Below are 19,319 nucleotides of genomic sequence, written 5' to 3'. Positions count from 1 at the left end.
ACCGATGAAAAGATATTGCCGCTCGACTGATTCGGAGTGAGACCTCTGCTGTTAAACTGGAGCCACGAATTAAACTGGCCACACACACACACGTGTGGCCACACACACACACGTGTGGCCACACACACACACGTGTGGCCACACACACACACGTGTGGCCACACACACACGTGTGGCCACACACACACACGTGTGGCCACACACACACACGTGTGGCCACACACACACGTGTGGCCACACACACACGTGTGGCCACACACACACACGTGTGGCCACACACACACGTGTGGTAGCTACGGGCCCCGCACTTTTAAGGGCCCCGCGCTGAATGCTTTCAAGCGATCAATTCCGGTTGAGTGATTCTGCACTTGCTCTATTACTAACTTTTATGAACGATTGGGTGTTTAAGGTTAGCGATTTGTGGTATTATCTGGCTGTATAGCAAGTGAAAAAATACAATTACTTTACTGTGCTTGTGCTGCTCAGCAAAGGTGTTAAATAAATAAATATCAACTTGCCCTCTTGCCCCCTTCTTGCCAAAATCTGTCGCCCTCACCATGACCTTCATCCCTCCCCACCACCACCCTCCCCACCTCCACTTTCCCCACCTCCACCCTCCCCACCACCACCCTCCCCACCACCACCCTCCCCACCTCCACCCTTCCCACCACCACCCTCCCCACCACCACCCTCCCCACCACCACCCTCCCCACCACCACCCTCCCCACCTCCACCCTTCCCACCACCACCCTCCCCACCACCACCCTCCCCACCACCACCCTCCCCACCACCACGTGTTTGGCAGAGCTGGAGTGGCTGGGCTCGGCGCACATGCAGCTGGCCTCCAGCCTGCGCGACGAGGCGCGCAGGCTGGAGGAGTTCCGCGAGAAGCAACGCGAACAGCGCAAGAAGGTAGCACCTGGGCACACGTGACGCGCCTGGGCACAGGCGGTGACGCGCCTGGGCACAGGCGGTGACGCGCCTGGGCACAGGCGGTGGCGCGCCTGGGCACAGGCGGTGACGCGCCTGGGCACAGGCGGTGGCGCGCCTGGGCACAGGCGGTGGCGCGCCTGGGCACAGGCGGTGGCGCGCCTGGGCACAGGCGGTGACGCGCCTGGGCACAGGCGGTGACGTGCCTGGGCACACGTGACGCGCCTGGGCACAGGCGGTGGCGCGCCTGGGCACAGGCGGTGACGCGCCTGGGCACACGTGACGCGCCTGGGCACAGGCGGTGACGTGCCTGGCACAGGCGGTGGCGCGCCTGGGCACAGGCGGTGGCGCGCCTGGGCACACGTGGCGCGTGTGTGTGTGTAGTGGAGCGTAGTGGTTGGCGCTGCGTCGCACTACGAATCCGGCGACCCGAAGTTCGATTCCCGCTCACGGCGAACACCCAGTGACGATTAGCTGAACCGGTGCTGGGCCTCCCCTAGGTCGACTCTGCCTCAAATGAGTACCCGGTGCGGTGTGTGTAAACATCGCCACTGGGGAGACAAAGGCGGCCGGGCGTGGTGCTGGCCACCCACCTCCTCGTGTGCGTGCCGGTATTCATAGGTGCTCGCTAACAGCACTTGGCCCAATAGTCTGTCAAGGCAAAACGGGTGATCTTTGTCTTTGTATCTGAGTGTGTGTGTGTGTGTTAGAGTGAGAGTATCTGAGTGTGTGTGTTGGAGTGAGAGTATCTGAGTGTGTGTGTTGGAGTGAGTTGAGTGCGTGTGTGTGTTAGAGTGAGAGTATCTGAGTGCGTGTGTGTTAGAGTGAGAGTATCTGAGTGTGTGTGTGTTAGAGTGAGAGTATCTGAGTGCGTGTGTGTGTTGGAGTGAGAGTATCTGAGTGCGTGTGTGTTAGAGTGAGAGTATCTGAGTGTGTGTGTTGGAGTGAGAGTATCTGAGTGCGTGTGTGTTAGAGTGAGAGTATCTGAGTGTGTGTGTTAGAGTGAGAGTATCTGAGTGTGTGTGTGTTGGAGTGAGAGTATCTGAGTGCGTGTGTGTTAGAGTGAGAGTATCTGAGTGTGTGTGTTAGAGTGAGAGTATCTGAGTGCGTGTGTGTGTTAGAGTGAGAGTATCTGAGTGTGTGTGTTAGAGTGAGAGTATCTGAGTGTGTGTGTTAGAGTGAGAGTATCTGAGTGTGTGTGTTAGAGTGAGAGTATCTGAGTGCGTGTGTGTTGGAGTGAGAGTGAGGCTTTGTTGGCTGGGTCAACGTAGCCCGCATGCCCAGTCATCACATGTCCAAGCAGCTTCTGTTTGGCTGGATAGAGGGGGCTTAACGGGCGCTAAAGAGGAAACGGGTCAACGTCGTGCACGAGGATGTGCAGCTGATAACTGGTGCCAGCATTGTTGTGGCCTTCCACAACGACAAAAGGGGTCGGAGGAGCGAAGCTCACAACAACGAGCGGTGCACCGGGTGGCTAAAATGCAGCACGTCGGCGCAGTGGGAAGTACAGGTAGTGGCATCTGCCAGTCGTCTCAATCAACCCATAACACCTGGGGCCTGTCCTGCACAGACACTTGGTCACACAGAGTCACCGAGGAAACTCGGAAAGGGCTCCCCTTTGTGGACACTGAGCGCGTGGCGATGGACGACGATCTGTGCTCCCATTCCGAGCTGACGGTTCTCCTGCAGGTGGAGTCTGCGATGGATAAGCTGCACAAGCAGCGGGCCACGCTGCACAAGAAGACCCTGGATGTAAGGAGCGCCGATAATGAAATCACGCAGACGAACCCCAAAATAAAAATAAATATTCTGAGCAGGTTTTATTTTTTTCCTACTTCTCCAAATTGCTATTCCAGGTTGTGCTATCGGCGTCACGTCACGAGACGAATAATCCATTCGGGGGCCCTGGGCTCAACTGCGGAACTCTCCGTGGTTTAAAGAATGGCCCGAGGGACGTGGATAGCGTTCGTCAAAGGGCGAGGTCGCACCGATATTGAAATATCTCGACATGACGAAGCAGGCAATCCGCCTTCCCTCCCATAATCTGTCCCTCCGCATAGAAAACGGTCATTGTTTTACATGCAAACAGCCACCACCGCGTTCTGGGAGCGCATCATTTCAATCAGCATTGGTTTAACACCGGTTTTGACATTCAGTATCTCATCAGCACAGTCGCATGTATGCTGAACGTCTTTCGCACCGTACGTAGCCAACTGTGCTAATTGGAGGTGCGGGGGAAGGACAACAAACCAGACATTAGAAGCAGTTCTAAATCAATGGGTTATGAATCTAAATCTAGTCGTACATAGCTCAAGCGGCTTCCTAATATCGGAAGAAAGAGCGTTCCAGATGGCCGCGGAAGCGGATCTGAAAGCGCGCGATGCGGTGACCTCTGTCTTTGTTCGATGGCTCGCAGCCAAAAGCCGCTACTGCGATGATGACCGGAGTGTCGCGTGTGATCGTTCATGCTCCTAGACGAGATGAGCGAGGTGTTTGTGGTTCATTTGTGGCGAGCACTTGTCGAGTGCGACCTCACGGTGTTTCCGTTCGGCAACCGAGCTTGCTACCCAATGGAAATTAATCCGAATTCAAGTTGACGACATTTGTGTCAACAGGTTTCTCAAGTTCTTAAGACGTTTAAGGCTTTTCCTTGAGCCAATGCTTGCGAACCGCCTGACGTTTGTCGACGATGTTAGACGCGGGCCCTCCTTCCGACCCACAAAGACAAAGATCCCCCGTGTAGCATGAACAGACTGTAGGGGCAAGTGCTGTTAGCGAGCACCTATGAAGACCAGCACGGCACACGAGGGGGTTAGTGGCCAGCACCACGCCCGGCCGCCTTTGTCTCCCCAGTGACGATGTTTACGCACCGCACCAGGTACTCATTTTAGGCTGTGTCGACCTAGGGGAGGCCCAGGACCGGTTCAGATAATCGTCACCGGTCTTGGCCGTGAGCGGCAATCGAAGTCGGGTCGCCGGGTTCGTAACGCGGCGTAGCGCTAACCGCTGCACCACCGCTCCCCACACGTTTAGACCCACGCACACCACACCCCCCTCCCCCCCTCCGATTAGCGCAGTTGGTCACGCACGGTACGAGAGTACCACGACGTACAAAACCCACGCGGGCATCACAGCCTGCAGTGCCGGATTTATCCCAGAAGCACACATGTAGCTACACGTGTAGTTACACAAGTAGCTACACGTGTAGCTATACATGTTGTAGCTACGGGTCCCACACTTTCAAGGGCCCCGCGCTAAATGATTTCAAGCTATCAATTCCGGTTCAGTGATTCTGCACTTGCTCTATTACTATAGTACTATACTGCCTTCAACTTTTATGAACGACTGGGTGTTTAAGGTTAGCGATTTGTCATATTATCTGGCTGTATCGCAAGTGAAAAAATACAATTACATTACTATGCCAGTTAACAAATGTGTGTTTTAATATTTATGTATTTATTTAGGGCCCCGTTAAAACATATGCTAGAGGCCTCGCACTAGCTGAATCCGGCACTGATCACAGCACATCACAGCAACACATCACAGCACATCACGGCAACACATCACAGCACATCACAGCAACACATCACAGCACATCACGGCAACACATCACAGCACATCACGGCAACACATCACAGCACATCACGGCAACACATCACGGCACTGATCACGGCAACACATCACGGCATAACCGGACAGCACATCACGGCAACACATCACGGCATAACCGGACAACACATCACGGCATAACCGGACAACACATCACGGCATAACTGGACAACACATCACGACATAACCGAACAACACATCACGGCAACACATCACGACATAACCGGACAGCACATCACGGCAACACATCACGACATAATGGACAACAAATCACGACATAACCGGACAACACATCACGACATAACCGGACAACACATCACGGCAACACATCACGACATAACCGGACAACACATCACGGCATAACTGGACAACACATCACGACATAACCGGACAGCACATCACGGCAACACATCACGACATAATGGACAACACATCACGGCAACACATCACGACATAACCGGACAACACATCACGGCAACACATCACGACATAACCGGACAACACATCACGACATAACCGGACAACACATCACGACATAACCGGACAGCACATCACGACATAACCGGACAACACATCACGGCAACACATCACGACATAACCGAACAGCACATCACGGCAACACATCACGACATAACCGGACAACAGTTGTAAGTCGCGGTGGTGACCGTCGCTGGCCTCGTGCTGTCGCCGTCCCCCGCGGGGACCCCGCAGGCGAAGCGCGGCTACGATCAGCGGTGCCGCGACGCGGACGAGGCGGAGAGCGCCACGCACAGCAAGAGCGTTACCTGCGCAACCCCACGACAGCAGGAGAAGGTGACACTCTCACTCACTCTCACACTCACTCTCACTCACACACACTCACTCAGACACTCACTCACACTCACTCACACACTCACTCAGACAATCACACTCACTCACTCTCACTCACTCACACTCACTCACACACACACTCTCTCACACTCACTCACTCACACACTCACACTCACTCACACACACTCTCTCACACACTCACTCTCACACTCACTCACACTCTCACACTCACTCACACTCTCACACTCACTCACACACTCTCACTCTCACACTCACTCACACACACTCACACACTCACTCACACTCACACACTCTCACACACACTCACACACTCACTCACTCACACACTCACTGTCACACTCACTCACACTCACTCACACACTCACTCAGACACTCACTCAGACACTCACTCACACACTCACACACTCACTCACACTCACTCACTCACACACTCACTCACACACTCACTGTCACACTCACTCTCACTCACTCACACTCACTCACTCACACTCACTCACTCTCACACACACTCACTCTCACTCACACACTCACTCACACAGTCACTCACTCTCACACTCACTCACACACTCACACACACTCTCACACACTCACTCACACTCTCACACTCACACACACTCACTCTCACACTCACTCACACACACTCACTCACACACTCACTCACTTTCACACTCACTCACTCTCACACACACTCTCACACTCTCACACTCTCACTCACTCACACACTCACTCACACACACTCTCACACACTCACTCTCACACTCACACACACTCACTTTCACACTCACTCACTCTCACACTCACTCTCACACTCACTCTCACACTCACACACTCACTCTCACACTCACTCACTCACACTCACTCACTCACACTCACTCACACACTCTCACACTCACTCACACACACACTCTCTCACACTCACTCACTCACACTCACTCACACTCACTCACACACTCACTCAGACACTCACTCACACACTCACACACTCACTCACACACACTCTCACTCACTCACACTCACTCACTCACACTCACACACTCACTCACTTACACTCACTCACTCTCACTCACTCACTCACACTCACTCACTCTCACTCACTCACTCTCACACTCACTCTCACTCACTCACTCTCACACTCACTCACACTCACTCTCACTCACTATCACACTCACTCACTCTCACACTCACTCACTCACACACTCACTCTCACACTCACTCACTCTCACACTCACTCACACTCACACACACTCACTCACACTCACACACTCACTCTCACACTCACTCACTCTCACACTCACTCACACACTCACACTCACTCACACACTCACACACTCACTCACACACTCACACACTCACTCACACACTCACTCTCACACTCACTCACACTCACTCACACTCACACACTCACTCACACACTCACTCTCACACTCACTCACTCTCACACTCACTCACACACTCACACTCACTCACACACTCACTCTCACACTCACTCTCACACTCACTCACACTCACACACACTCACTCACACACTCACTCAGACAATCACACTCACTCACACACTCACTCACACACACTCACACACTCACTCACACTCACTCACTCACACTCACACACTCACTCTCACACTCACTCACACACTCACTCTCACAGTCACTCACACTCACACACTCACTCTCACACTCACTCACACACTCACTGTCACTCACACACTCACTCACACTCACACACTCACTCACACACACACACTCACTCACACACACCCTCACTCACTCTCACACTCACACACTCACTCACTCACACTCACTCACACACTCACTCAGACACCCTCACACTCACTCACTCACGCACTCACTCAGACACTCTCACACACTCACATACTCACTCACTCACACACTCACTCACACACACTCACACACTCACACACTCACTCACTCACACACTCACTCACACTCACTCACACACTCACTCAGACACTCACACACTCACTGACACTCACTCACTCACACTCACTCACACTCAACTCACACACTCACTCAGACACTCTCACACACTCACACTCACTCACTCACACACACTCAGACACTCTCACTCACACACTCACACACTCACTCACACACTCACTCACACACTCACTCACACTCACTCACACACTCACACACTCACTCAGACACTCTCACACACTCACTCTCACACTCACTCACACACTCACACACTCACTCACACACTCACTCACACTCACTCACACACTCACTCAGACACTCACACACTCACTCACACTCACTCACACACTCACTCACCCTCACTCACACACTCACTCAGACACTCACTCTCACAGTCACTCACACTCACACACTCACTCTCACACTCACTCACACACTCACTGTCACAGTCACTCACACACTCACTCACACTCACACACTCACTCACACACACTCACACACTCACACACACTCACTCACACACACTCTCACTCACTCTCACACTCACACACTCACTCACTCACACTCACTCACACACTCACTCACTCACACTCACTCACACACTCACTCAGACACCCTCACACTCACTCACTCACGCACTCACTCAGACACTCTCACACACTCACTCTCACACTCACTCACACACTCACACACTCACTCACTCACACACTCACTCACACACACTCACACACTCACTCACTCACACACTCACTCACACTCACTCACACACTCACTCACACACTCACTGACACTCACTCACTCACACTCACTCACACTCACTCACACACTCACTCAGACACACTCACACACTCACTCTCACACTCACTCACACACTCACTGTCACAGTCACTCACACACTCACTCACACTCACACACTCACTCACACACACTCACACACTCACACACACTCACTCACACACACTCTCACTCACTCTCACACTCACACACTCACTCACTCACACTCACTCACACACTCACTCAGACACCCTCACACTCACTCACTCACGCACTCACTCAGACACTCTCACACACTCACTCTCACACTCACTCACACACTCACTCACTCACACACTCACACACACTCACACACTCACTCACTCACACACTCACTCACACTCACTCACACACTCACTCAGACACTCACACACTCACTGACACTCACTCACTCACACTCACTCACACTCACTCACACACTCACTCAGACACTCTCACACACTCACACTCACTCACTCACACACACTCAGACACTCTCACTCACACACTCACACACTCACTCACTCAAACACTCACTCACACTCACTCACACACTCACACACTCACTCAGACACTCTCACACACTCACTCTCACACTCACTCACACACTCACACACTCACTCACACACTCACTCACACTCACTCACACACTCACTCAGACACTCACACACTCACTCACACTCACTCACTCACACACTCACTCACCCTCACTCACACACTCACTCAGACACTCTCACACACTCAAACTCACTCACACACACTCAGACACTCTCACTCACACACTCACACACACTCACTCAGACACTCACACACACTCACTCACACTCACTCACTCACACACTCACTCTCACACTCACTCACACTCACACACTCACTCAGACACTCTCACACACTCACTCTCACACTCACTCACTCACACACACTCACTCAGACACTCACACACACTCACACACACTCACTCTCACACTCACTCAGACACTCACACTCACTCACACTCACTCTCACTCACTCACACTCACTCAGACACTCACTCAGACACTCTCACACACTCACTCTCACACTCACTCACTCACACACACTCACTAACACACACACTCACTCAGACACACTAACACACACTCACTCACTCACACTCACTCTCACTCACACACTCACACTCACTCAGACACACTCACACAAACTCACACACTCACTCTCACACTCACTCAGAAACCCACACTCACTCAGACACTCACTCACACTCACACACACTCAGACACACTCACTCACACACTCACTCACACACACTCAGACAGTCACACTCACTCAGACACTCACACACACTCACACTCACTCACACTGACTCACACACACACTCAGACACTCACACTCACTCAGACACTCACACTCACTCAGACACTCACACACACTCACACTCACTCACACTCACTCACACACACACTCAGACACTCACACTCACTCACTCAGACACTCTCACACTCACTCACACTCACTCACTCACACACACACTCAGACACTCACATTCACTCAGACACTCTCACACACTCACTCACACTCACTCTCACACTCACTCAGACACTCTCACTCACACACTCACTCTCACACACTCACTCAAACACTCACACACTCACTCAGACACTCTCACACACTCTCACACTCCCTCAGACACTCTCACACTCACTCACACTCACTCTCACACTCACTCAGACACTCTCACACTCACTCTCACACACTCACTCAGACACTCACACACACTCACTCACACTCACTCTCACACTCACTCAGACACTCTCACTCACACTCACTCAGATACTCTCACTCACACTCACTCAGATACTCTCACACTCACTCAGACACTCACACTCACTCAGACACTCACTCAGACACTCACTCTCACACTCACTCAGATACTCACACACACTCACACTCACTCTCACACTCACTCAGACACTCACACACACTCACACTCACTCAGACACTCACACACACTCACACTCACTCAAGACACTCACACACACTCACACTCACTCAGACACTCACACTCACTCAGACACTCTCACTCACATACTCACTCAGACACTCTCACACTCACATTCTCACTCACCCTCACTCTCACACTCACTGAGACACTCACACTCACTCAGACACTCTCACTCACATACTCACTCAGACACTCTCACACTCACATTCTCACTCACCCTCACTCTCACACTCACTCAGACACTCACACTCACTCAGACACTCACACACACTCACACTCACTCAGACACTCACACTCACTCAGACACTCTCACTCACACTCAGACACTCTCACACTCACTCTCACACTCACTCTCACTCACACACTCACTCAGACACTCTCACACTCACTCAGACACTCTCACACACACACTCAGACACTCTCACACACACTCACACTCACCCAGACACTCTCACACTCTCACTCACACACTCACTCAGACACTCACACACTCACTCAGATACTCTCACACTCTCTCAGACACTCACACACAAACTCAGACACTCACACACACTCAGACACTCTCACACTCACTCAGATACTCTCACACTCACTCTCACACTCACTCAGACACTCACACTCACTCAGACACTCTCACACACTCACACTCACTCACACTCACTCAGACACACACACTCACTCAGACACACACACTCACTCAGACACTCGCACTTACACTCAGACACTCTCACACTCACTCTCACTCACACACTCACTCTCACTCACACACTCACTCAGACACTCTCACACTCACTCAGACACTCTCACACTCACTCAGACACTCTCACACTCACTCAGACACTCTCACACTCACTCAGATACTCTCACACACACTCACACTCACTCAGACACTCTCACACTCTCACTCACACACTCACTCAGACACTCACACCCTCACTCAGATACTCTCACACTCTCTCAGACACTCATACACTCTCTCAGACACTCACACACTCACTCACACACTCACTCAGACACTCTCACACTCACTCAGACACTCTCACACTCACTCAGACACTCTCACACACACACTCAGACACTCTCACTCACACACTCAATTAGACACTCACACACTCTCACTCTCTCACTCTCTCTCACTCTCACACATACTCAAACACTCACATACTCACACACACTCACTCTCACACTCTCACACACACTCTCTCAGACACTCACACACACACTCACTCACACACTCACTCTCACTCTCTCACACACTCTCTCACTCAGACACTCTCACATATACTCAAACACTCACACTATAAGAGGTTGGTTCTGGGGACACCAGGCCAGGCGGAACTCCCAGTGCCACGGTGTCTGGCGGTATTGGGTGACCCGTGGTGGTGACCGTGGCTCCATAGGGCCCCTTTGGGAAGAATGTCATCGTTTTGGCATCCTCCGCTCCTCCCCCGTCCTTTCAACTGCGCATTGTGAAGATCAGCCCCCCGAAACGTCGCCGATTGTATATTATTTCCTCGTCGGATTAGATCACGTAAATAATATTAACGCGTCGCTAACCCACCACCACCAGCCGACACAGCCAATGAGTTAGGTTTCCCACTTGAACAAAACGTGCCAATTATGTACCACTTCAGCAACGTCGGTGTGATGGCGAGTGGACCCCACAGCATTCACAATTTGAGTGCAACATTTCGCCGGTGATTACAACTGCCAGGATTGTTAAGAAGTCTCCCTGCTTCCGGTCTACTATTTGCTCTTCACGGCTGTGGCGTCGTTAACGAGCGTGCCGGGTCGCTCTCCAATTGTGCGCCGCTGACAACGCAGCAGCAGCAGCGGTGGCAGTGGACGTGGCAGTGGACGTGGTAGCACCACCAATTGGTTCGTTTAAACCCCCACCCCCACCCCACCCCCCGGGGGGTACGAGATGCCCTATCTGGGGGTGCGAGACATGAGCAGATTCTTTATAGAAGGGAAATCATCTAAAAGCAGAATTAAGCACGGGTACAACTTTGAATCATCAAACCTCTGTAGTGATTAACATTATAGTTTTTTTTTTTACGGATTGAGAAACGAAAGCGTGCAAGGCTGCTGTAAAGGTCAAGAACCACTGGATTAAAGGGTCGTCCATAAATGACGTCACGCGATTTTGGATGATTTTTGACCCCCCCCCTCGCGTCACAGGGCGTCACAAAAAGTCAGACCCCCCCCCCTCAAATATGACGTCACAAAGCTCTGCCCCCCCCCCCAAAAACCATATTTCCATTTTGAAAATAAAACATGCTTCAAATTGCTTCAAATCGTTTTAAACTATTGTCATTGTAGTGCGTATATAATGTGGCGCTGCACTCTGATGTTGTAGGAGAAAACATTTATTAAAAAGTATATTTAATTAAGTAGAACGTGTTGTCTATATTTATTTAAAGTTGCGCATTTTGATGTGACGTCACATTTCTCAACCCCCCCCCTCATCGTCACACCCCCTAGGTGCATGACGTCATTTATGCTGTTGTGTCGGCCAATGAGTGTCAACGTTGATCGTCACCGTTGTGCGTTTGCGCCGGGTGCCTTTGTGACTCTGCGTGGGATTTGTTGTTTCAGATGAAGGCGAAGGGTCTTCAGATGCGGGAGGCAGCGCTCGAGGCTGGTAATGCCCAGAGATCGCGCCCACGTGCCTGAACCCGCGAGCCGTCCGCTTTCGACTTCACACCAATCGAGTTGGCGTCCACCAAAACGAATTCCCTAGTGAATGCATGTAGCGGCAGCGAGTCTCATCTGACACGGAACTTTTGCCTAATCCGATATGCAGAACTCTTGTCTCATCCAAAAACACAGCCGCTTGTGGAATTCAAGAGGTGACCGTTGACTCTTTTGACACGAAGCCCTCATCTTGTCCGACCACTGATCTCATCCGATACAAAGTTTTCATCTCATCTAATACGAAACCCTCGTCTCATCTGGAAAAGAAAAAAAAAAAACTTTATTTGCTTGATTCAAACCAGAACTATTGTCTTATCCATTACAGAAGCCTTTCTTCCAGTGCCGGATTATCCTAGCAGCCAAAGTAGCTACATATGTGGTAGCTATGGGCCCCGAACTTTCAAGGGCCCCGCGTTAAACGCTTTCAAGCTATCAATCCCGTATTCTTTGGTTTTATTCGGTAAGGTCACGTAAGGCCACTTGTGTTGTGGCCCAAACGTCGTGATTTTTGTTGTTATTTTATTTTTTTACCTACGTGACTTTACCGAATAAAACCAAAGAGTATGGATCCTTGCAGTCACGAAAGCTTCAAATCTACTATCAATTCCGGTTCAGTGATTCTGCACTTGCTCTATTACTATAGTACTATACTGCCCTTTAACTTTTATGAACGACTGGGTGTTTAAGGTTGGCGATTTGTCATATTATCTGGCTGTATCGCAAGTGAAAAATTGTGTTTTAATATGTATGTGTTGTGTTTTTTTTTATTTAGGAACCCCTTTATAACAAATGCTACAGGCCCCGCACTAGCTGAATCCGGCACTGCTTGCTTCATGGACAATTGGTGTTGGCCCAAACATCCAGGACCCGCCTGACAGCGAGCCTTTGGCGTTTAACTTGCGCGGATAAATAATGTATGATTATTATTTGATCACAGGATCCTTGACCCGTCCAAATGCAAATGCAGAACCCTCATCGCATCTGATTGCGTTTGTAGATGACCATGATAATGTTGTTGTACCACAGACAGGCAGTACCAGCAGCTTGTAGACAGCCTGGAGGCCTTACGGAGAGACTGGGAGAGTGAGCACGTGAACGCATGCGAGGTGAGTTTGGCAGGACCGCCACTCAACGGGCAAACGTCATTCACCACAGCCTCTGTGGCAGTGTTCTTCAATGCGCCCCCCCCCCCCCCCCGATAATACACAACAGATGTGAAAACACTCCCCCATCATCATCATCGTGCTGCTGTCAAACCCCCATTGCTTTCAAATGGCGTGGCAGCCCTCGCACCGACGATGTCTTATCGGCAAAAGTCCCTCCCCCCCCACCCACCGCCTCTGAAAATGAGTTGAAGAACACTGAAACACTGATCTACGATCACTCATACCAATCGCTCGCTGTAACCACTCACACGGGAACTCCCGTCTCTCGCGCCACTCACTCTCAAGGACAATTCCGCCTCTCCAGCTATTCACTCCATTCACTCAACCAGTCACTCCAGTCACCCCAACGTCTCATACAGAAGCTACAGTCGTTCGCCCAGACACGCCAGTCACTTCGGCCACGCACACAGTCACTCCAGTCACCACAGCGTCTCATACAGAAGCTACAGTCGCTCGCACAGACACTCCAGTCACTTCGGCCACTCACACAGTCACTCTGGTCACCCCAGCGTCTCATACAGAAGCTACAGTCGTTCGCACAGACACTCCAGTCACTTCGGCCACTCACGCAGTCACCCCAGTGTCTCATACAGAAGCTGCAGTCGCTCGCACAGACACTCCAGTCACTTCGGCCACTCACACAGTCACTCTGGTCACCCCAGCGTCTCATACAGAAGCTACAGTCGTTCGCACATACACTCCAGTCACTTCGGCCACTCACACAGTCACTCCAGTCACCCCAGCGTCTCATACAGAAGCTGCAGTCGCTCGCACAGACACGCCAGTCACTCGCATCACTCACACAGTCACTCCAGCCATTCACAGTCATTCCAGTCACTCACTGCAGTCGTTTACAGTTGCGCACACAGCCACTCACATCGACTGCTGCCGCTGCATCCGCAGAGCTTTGAGCAGCAGGAGTTTCAGAGGGTCAATGTCCTGCGCAACTCCCTGTGGATCCACACCAACCAGCTGTCCCGGCAGTGCGTGCAGGACGACGAGGTGAGTGGCGCGGCGCGGTTGGCATGAGCCCTCGTCAGTGGCGTAGTAGCTGCGTCATCAGTGGCGTGGTAGCTGCGTCGTCAGTGGCGTAGCAGCTGCGTCATCAGTGGCGTAGCAGCTGCGTCGTCAGTGGCGTAGTAGCTGCATTATTAGTGGCGTAGTAGCTGCATTATTAGTGGCGTAGTAGCTGCGTCATCAGTGGCGTGGTAGCTGCGTCATCAGTGGCGTAGTAGCTGCATCATCAGTGGCGTGGTAGCTGCGTCATCAGTGGCGTAGTAGCTGCATCATCAGTGGCGTGGTAGCTGCGTCATCAGTGGCGTAGTAGCTGCGTCATCAGTGGCGTAGTAGCTGCGTCATCAGTGGCGTAGTAGCTGCGTTATTAGTGGCGTAGTAGCTCCATTGTCAGTGGCGTAGTAGCTGTGTCATCAGTGGCATAGTAGCTCCATTGTCAGTGGCGTAGTAGCTGCGTCGTCAGTGGAGTAGTAGCTCCATTGTCAGTGGCGTAGTAGCTGCGTCATCAGTGGCGTGGTAGCTGCGTCATCAGTGGCGTAGTAGCTCCATTGTCAGTGGCATAGTAGCTGCGTCATCAGTGGCGTAGTAGCTGCGTCGTCAGTGGGGTAGTAGCTGCATCATCAGTGGCGTAGTAGCTGCGTTATTAGTGGTGTAGTAGTTGCGTCATCAGTGGCGTAGTAGCTGCGTCGTCAGTGGGGTAGTAGCTGCATCATCAGTGGCGTAGTAGCTGCGTTATTAGTGGTGTAGTAGCTGCGTTATTTGTGGCGTAGTAGTTGCGTCATCAGTGGCGTGGTAGCTGCGTCATCAGTGGCGTAGTAGCTGCATCATCAGTGGCGTGGTAGCTCCATTGTCAGTGGCGTAGTAGCTGTGTCATCAGTGGCATAGTAGCTCCATTGTCAGTGGCGTAGTAGCTGCGTCGTCAGTGGAGTAGTAGCTCCATTGTCAGTGGCGTAGTAGCTGCGTCATCAGTGGCGTAGTAGCTGCGTCATCAGTGGCGTGGTAGCTGCGTCATCAGTGGCGTAGTAGCTGTGTCATCAGTGGCGTAGTAGCTCCATTGTCAGTGGCGTAGTAGCTGCGTCGTCAGTGGAGTAGTAGCTCCATTGTCAGTGGCGTAGTAGCTGCGTCATCAGTGGCGTAGTAGCTGCGTCATCAGTGGCGTGGTAGCTCCATTGTCAGTGGCGTAGTAGCTGCGTCATCAGTGGCGTAGTAGCTGCGTCATCAGTGGCGTGGTAGCTGCATTATTAGTGGCGTAGTAGCTGCGTCATCAGTGGCGTAGTAGCTCCATTGTCAGTGGCGTAGTAGCTGCGTCATCAGTGGCGTAGTAGCTGCGTCATCAGTGGCGTGGTAGCTGCATTATTAGTGGCGTAGTAGCTGCGTCATCAGTGGCGTAGTAGCTGCGTCATCAGTGGCGTAGTAGCTGCGTCATCAGTGGCGTAGTAGCTGCATCATCAGTGGCGTGGTAGCTGCGTCATCAGTGGCGTAGTAGCTCCATTGTCAGTGGCGTAGTAGCTGCGTCATCAGTGGCGTAGTAGCTGCATCATCAGTGGCGTAGTAGCTGCGTCATCAGTGGCGTAGTAGCTGCGTCATCAGTGGCGTGGTAGCTGCGTCATCAGTGGCGTAGTAGCTCCATTGTCAGTGGCGTAGTAGCTGCGTCATCAGTGGCGTAGTAGCTCCATTGTCAGTGGCGTAGTAGCTGCATCGTCAGTGGCGTAGTAGCTCCATTGTCAGTGGCGTAGTAGCTGCGTCATCAGTGGCATAGTAGCTGCGTCATCAGTGGCGGAGCAGCTGCGTCATCAGTGGCGTAGTAGCTGCGTCATCAGTGGCGGAGCAGCTGCGTCATCAGTGGCGTAGTAGCTGCGTTATTAGTGGCGTGGTAGCTGCGTCATCAGTGGCGTGGTAGCTGCGTCATCAGTGGCGTGGTAGCTGCGTCATCAGTGGCGTAGTAGCTCCATTGTCAGTGGCGTAGTAGCTGCGTCGTCAGTGGCGTAGCAGCTGCGTCGTCAGTGGCAGAGCAGCACCATTATCGGTGGCGCATACCTGTCAAACCATACGGTTTACCCGTAGTTTTTGTACATGGAAACTGAGTTTTCATATCCACACGGCGTACAGCTGTTTAAAAACGGGCAAAACATGTCTTTGCCTGTTTGTGTTTCTCCCTGGTGATAGGACTTTGTAGGCTGAACGTTGATATTTATAAAGACACGGGGTGTAAAGCTTTCGTGACTGCGGGGTGATCAATAAGGTCTGAATTGGCACTGATAAGGGGTTGACAGCTATGGTGGCGTGGTAATCAGTCAGGCGGGCACCCCAATATTTGATTTGTCTCGCACGGTCGCACCCAGGCTCTTGTATATGTGGCGGCTCCTCTTGTCCAATCACATCGTCGTTCTGCTCACGGTCTCGAACATTTAATGCTGTAGGGGGCGTTCCGTCTTCGCAAAATGCAGCCACTGCAGCAGTGGTTGAAGAATAGAGGTGGATCGTCTGGCGTCTGACTAATTATCGCAGTGGCAATAGCTCTCAAATAGTTGTTTCTCTCTCTCTCTCTCTCGCAGATTTACGAAGGCGTGAGAAACGTCCTGGAGCAGTGTGACCTCCAGGCTGAGATCGACTACTTTGTCCAGCTCAAGCAGACGGGCTCCGATCGCCCGGGTAGCCCCACAATGCTCCCACACATGCACACACCGGAGCACGCGAGCAGCCTGTAACAGACCGTTGGGGCAAGTGCTGTTAGGGGGCGAGTGGCCAACACCACGCCCGGCCGCCTTTGTTTCCCCAATGGTGATGTTTACATATTGCACCAGGGAGGCCCAGGACCGGTTCAGATAACCGGTCCTGTACACACACACACACATGTACACGCACACACACGTGTGCATGCACACACATACACGTGGCCGGGAGCACTGCCCTGTTTTCCCGCACCCTTCACAGCTGACTATAGACACCCTCGGTTGACCTGGTGGACTCGACCCTCCGTCGACTTGAGGGAGTCGGGGGGAGTGGCCTTTGTTAGGTCACAGGCATAATGGGTGATGTCACAGTTTGACAAGGATGGGATTTGTGGGTGTGGGGGTTGGTGGAGGCTGGGTGGGGGCAAAATGAAGATGAGGCGGTTCACTTCTCAGCGGGTTTTAACCAATGAATACACGCAAGGGAGCCGCGGAGGATGTTACTTGTGAAAGTTTCTCCCTCTAAATTTTGACTTAAAGCTTTCGTGACTGCAGGAATTCATATTCTTTGATTCTTTCGGTAAAGTCACGTAGATAGAAAAAAATAGAATAAAATAATAAAAAACACTAATGTCGACTGTCGCGCCTGGTTCTTAATCGGAGTGAGTGTACTGGCAGTCCATAATGTAGACTGTAGCCTGGTTATTAAGTTTGGTGAGTGTACTGGCAGTCTATAATGTAGACTGTAGCCTGGTTAAGTTTTGTGAGTGTACTGGCAGTCTATAATGTAGACTATAGCCTGGTTATTAAGTTATGTGAGTGTACTGACAGTCTATAATGTAGACTGTAGCCTGGTTCTTAACCTCGGTGAGCGTACTGGCAGTCTATAATGTAGACTGTAGCCTGGTTATTAAGTTTGGTGAGTGTATGTAGACTGTAGCCTGGTTATTAAGTTTGGTGAGTGTACTGGCAGTCTATAATGTAGACTGTAGCCTGGTTATTAAGTTTGGTGAGTGTACTCGCAGTCTATAATGTAGACTGTAGCCTGGTTATTAAGTTTGGTAAGTGTACTGGCAGTCCATAATGTAGACTGTAGCCTGGTTATTAAGTTTGGTGAGTGTACTGGCAGTCTATAATGTAGACTGTAGCCTGGTTATTAAGTTTGGTGAGTGTACTGGCAGTCTATAATGTAGACTGTAGCGTGGTTATTAAGCTGGGTGAGTGTACTGACAGTCTATAATGTAGACTGTAGCCTGGTTCTTAATCGGAGTGAGCGTACTGGCAGTCTATAATGTAGACTGTAGCCTGGTTCTTGACCTCGGTGAGCATACTGGCAGTCTATAATGTGGACTGTAGTCCGGTTCTTAACCTCGATGAGCGTACTGGCAGTCTATAATGTAGACTGTAGCCTGGTTCTTAACCTCGATGAGCGTACTGGCAGTCTATAATGTAGACTGTAGCCCGGTTCTTAACCTCGATGAGCGTACTGGCAGTCTATAATGTAGACTGTAGCCTGGTTCTTAACCTTGGTGAGCGTACTGGCAGTCTATAATGTAGACTGTAGCCTGGTTATTAAGCTGGGTGAGCGTACTGGCAGTCTATAATGTAGACTGTAGCCTGGTTCTTAACCTCGATGAGCGTACTGGCAGTCTATAATGTAGACTGTAGCCTGGTTCTTGACCTCGGTGAG

General features: G+C 51.5%; 1 protein-coding gene across 5 annotated transcripts in view; it reads left to right on the top strand.

Annotated features, from left to right (window-relative positions):
- The window catches only part of PSTPIP1 (proline-serine-threonine phosphatase interacting protein 1), a 41,004-nt gene that overhangs the window by 8,890 nt on the left and 12,795 nt on the right, over window positions 1–19,319 (top strand). For 4 of the 5 annotated variants that reach the window (XR_012946471.1, XM_032968903.2, XM_076073080.1 and 1 more), the window contains exons 5-11: window positions 806–912; window positions 2,620–2,682; window positions 5,251–5,352; window positions 12,679–12,724; window positions 13,804–13,883; window positions 14,847–14,945; window positions 17,513–17,609. Coding sequence is in view for 4 of the 5 variants with exons in the window: in XM_032968903.2 (XP_032824794.2) it covers window positions 806–912; window positions 2,620–2,682; window positions 5,251–5,352; window positions 12,679–12,724; window positions 13,804–13,883; window positions 14,847–14,945; window positions 17,513–17,609 (594 nt within the window). In the remaining variant the exon portion in view is untranslated. The remainder of the gene's footprint in view (window positions 1–805; window positions 913–2,619; window positions 2,683–5,250; window positions 5,353–12,678; window positions 12,725–13,803; window positions 13,884–14,846; window positions 14,946–17,512; window positions 17,610–19,319) is intronic. The other variant, XM_076073078.1, reaches the window with a different exon arrangement.

Source organism: Petromyzon marinus, chromosome 40 (assembly GCF_048934315.1).
Source record: "Petromyzon marinus isolate PM22_M1 ecotype Great Lakes invasive population chromosome 40, UKy_Petmar_22M1.pri1.0, whole genome shotgun sequence".
In the NCBI taxonomy this organism is placed as follows: domain Eukaryota; kingdom Metazoa; phylum Chordata; class Hyperoartia; order Petromyzontiformes; family Petromyzontidae; genus Petromyzon; species Petromyzon marinus.
The sequence above is the reverse complement of the archived record's forward strand: the minus strand, read 5'-3'. Positions and strand labels throughout refer to the sequence as shown.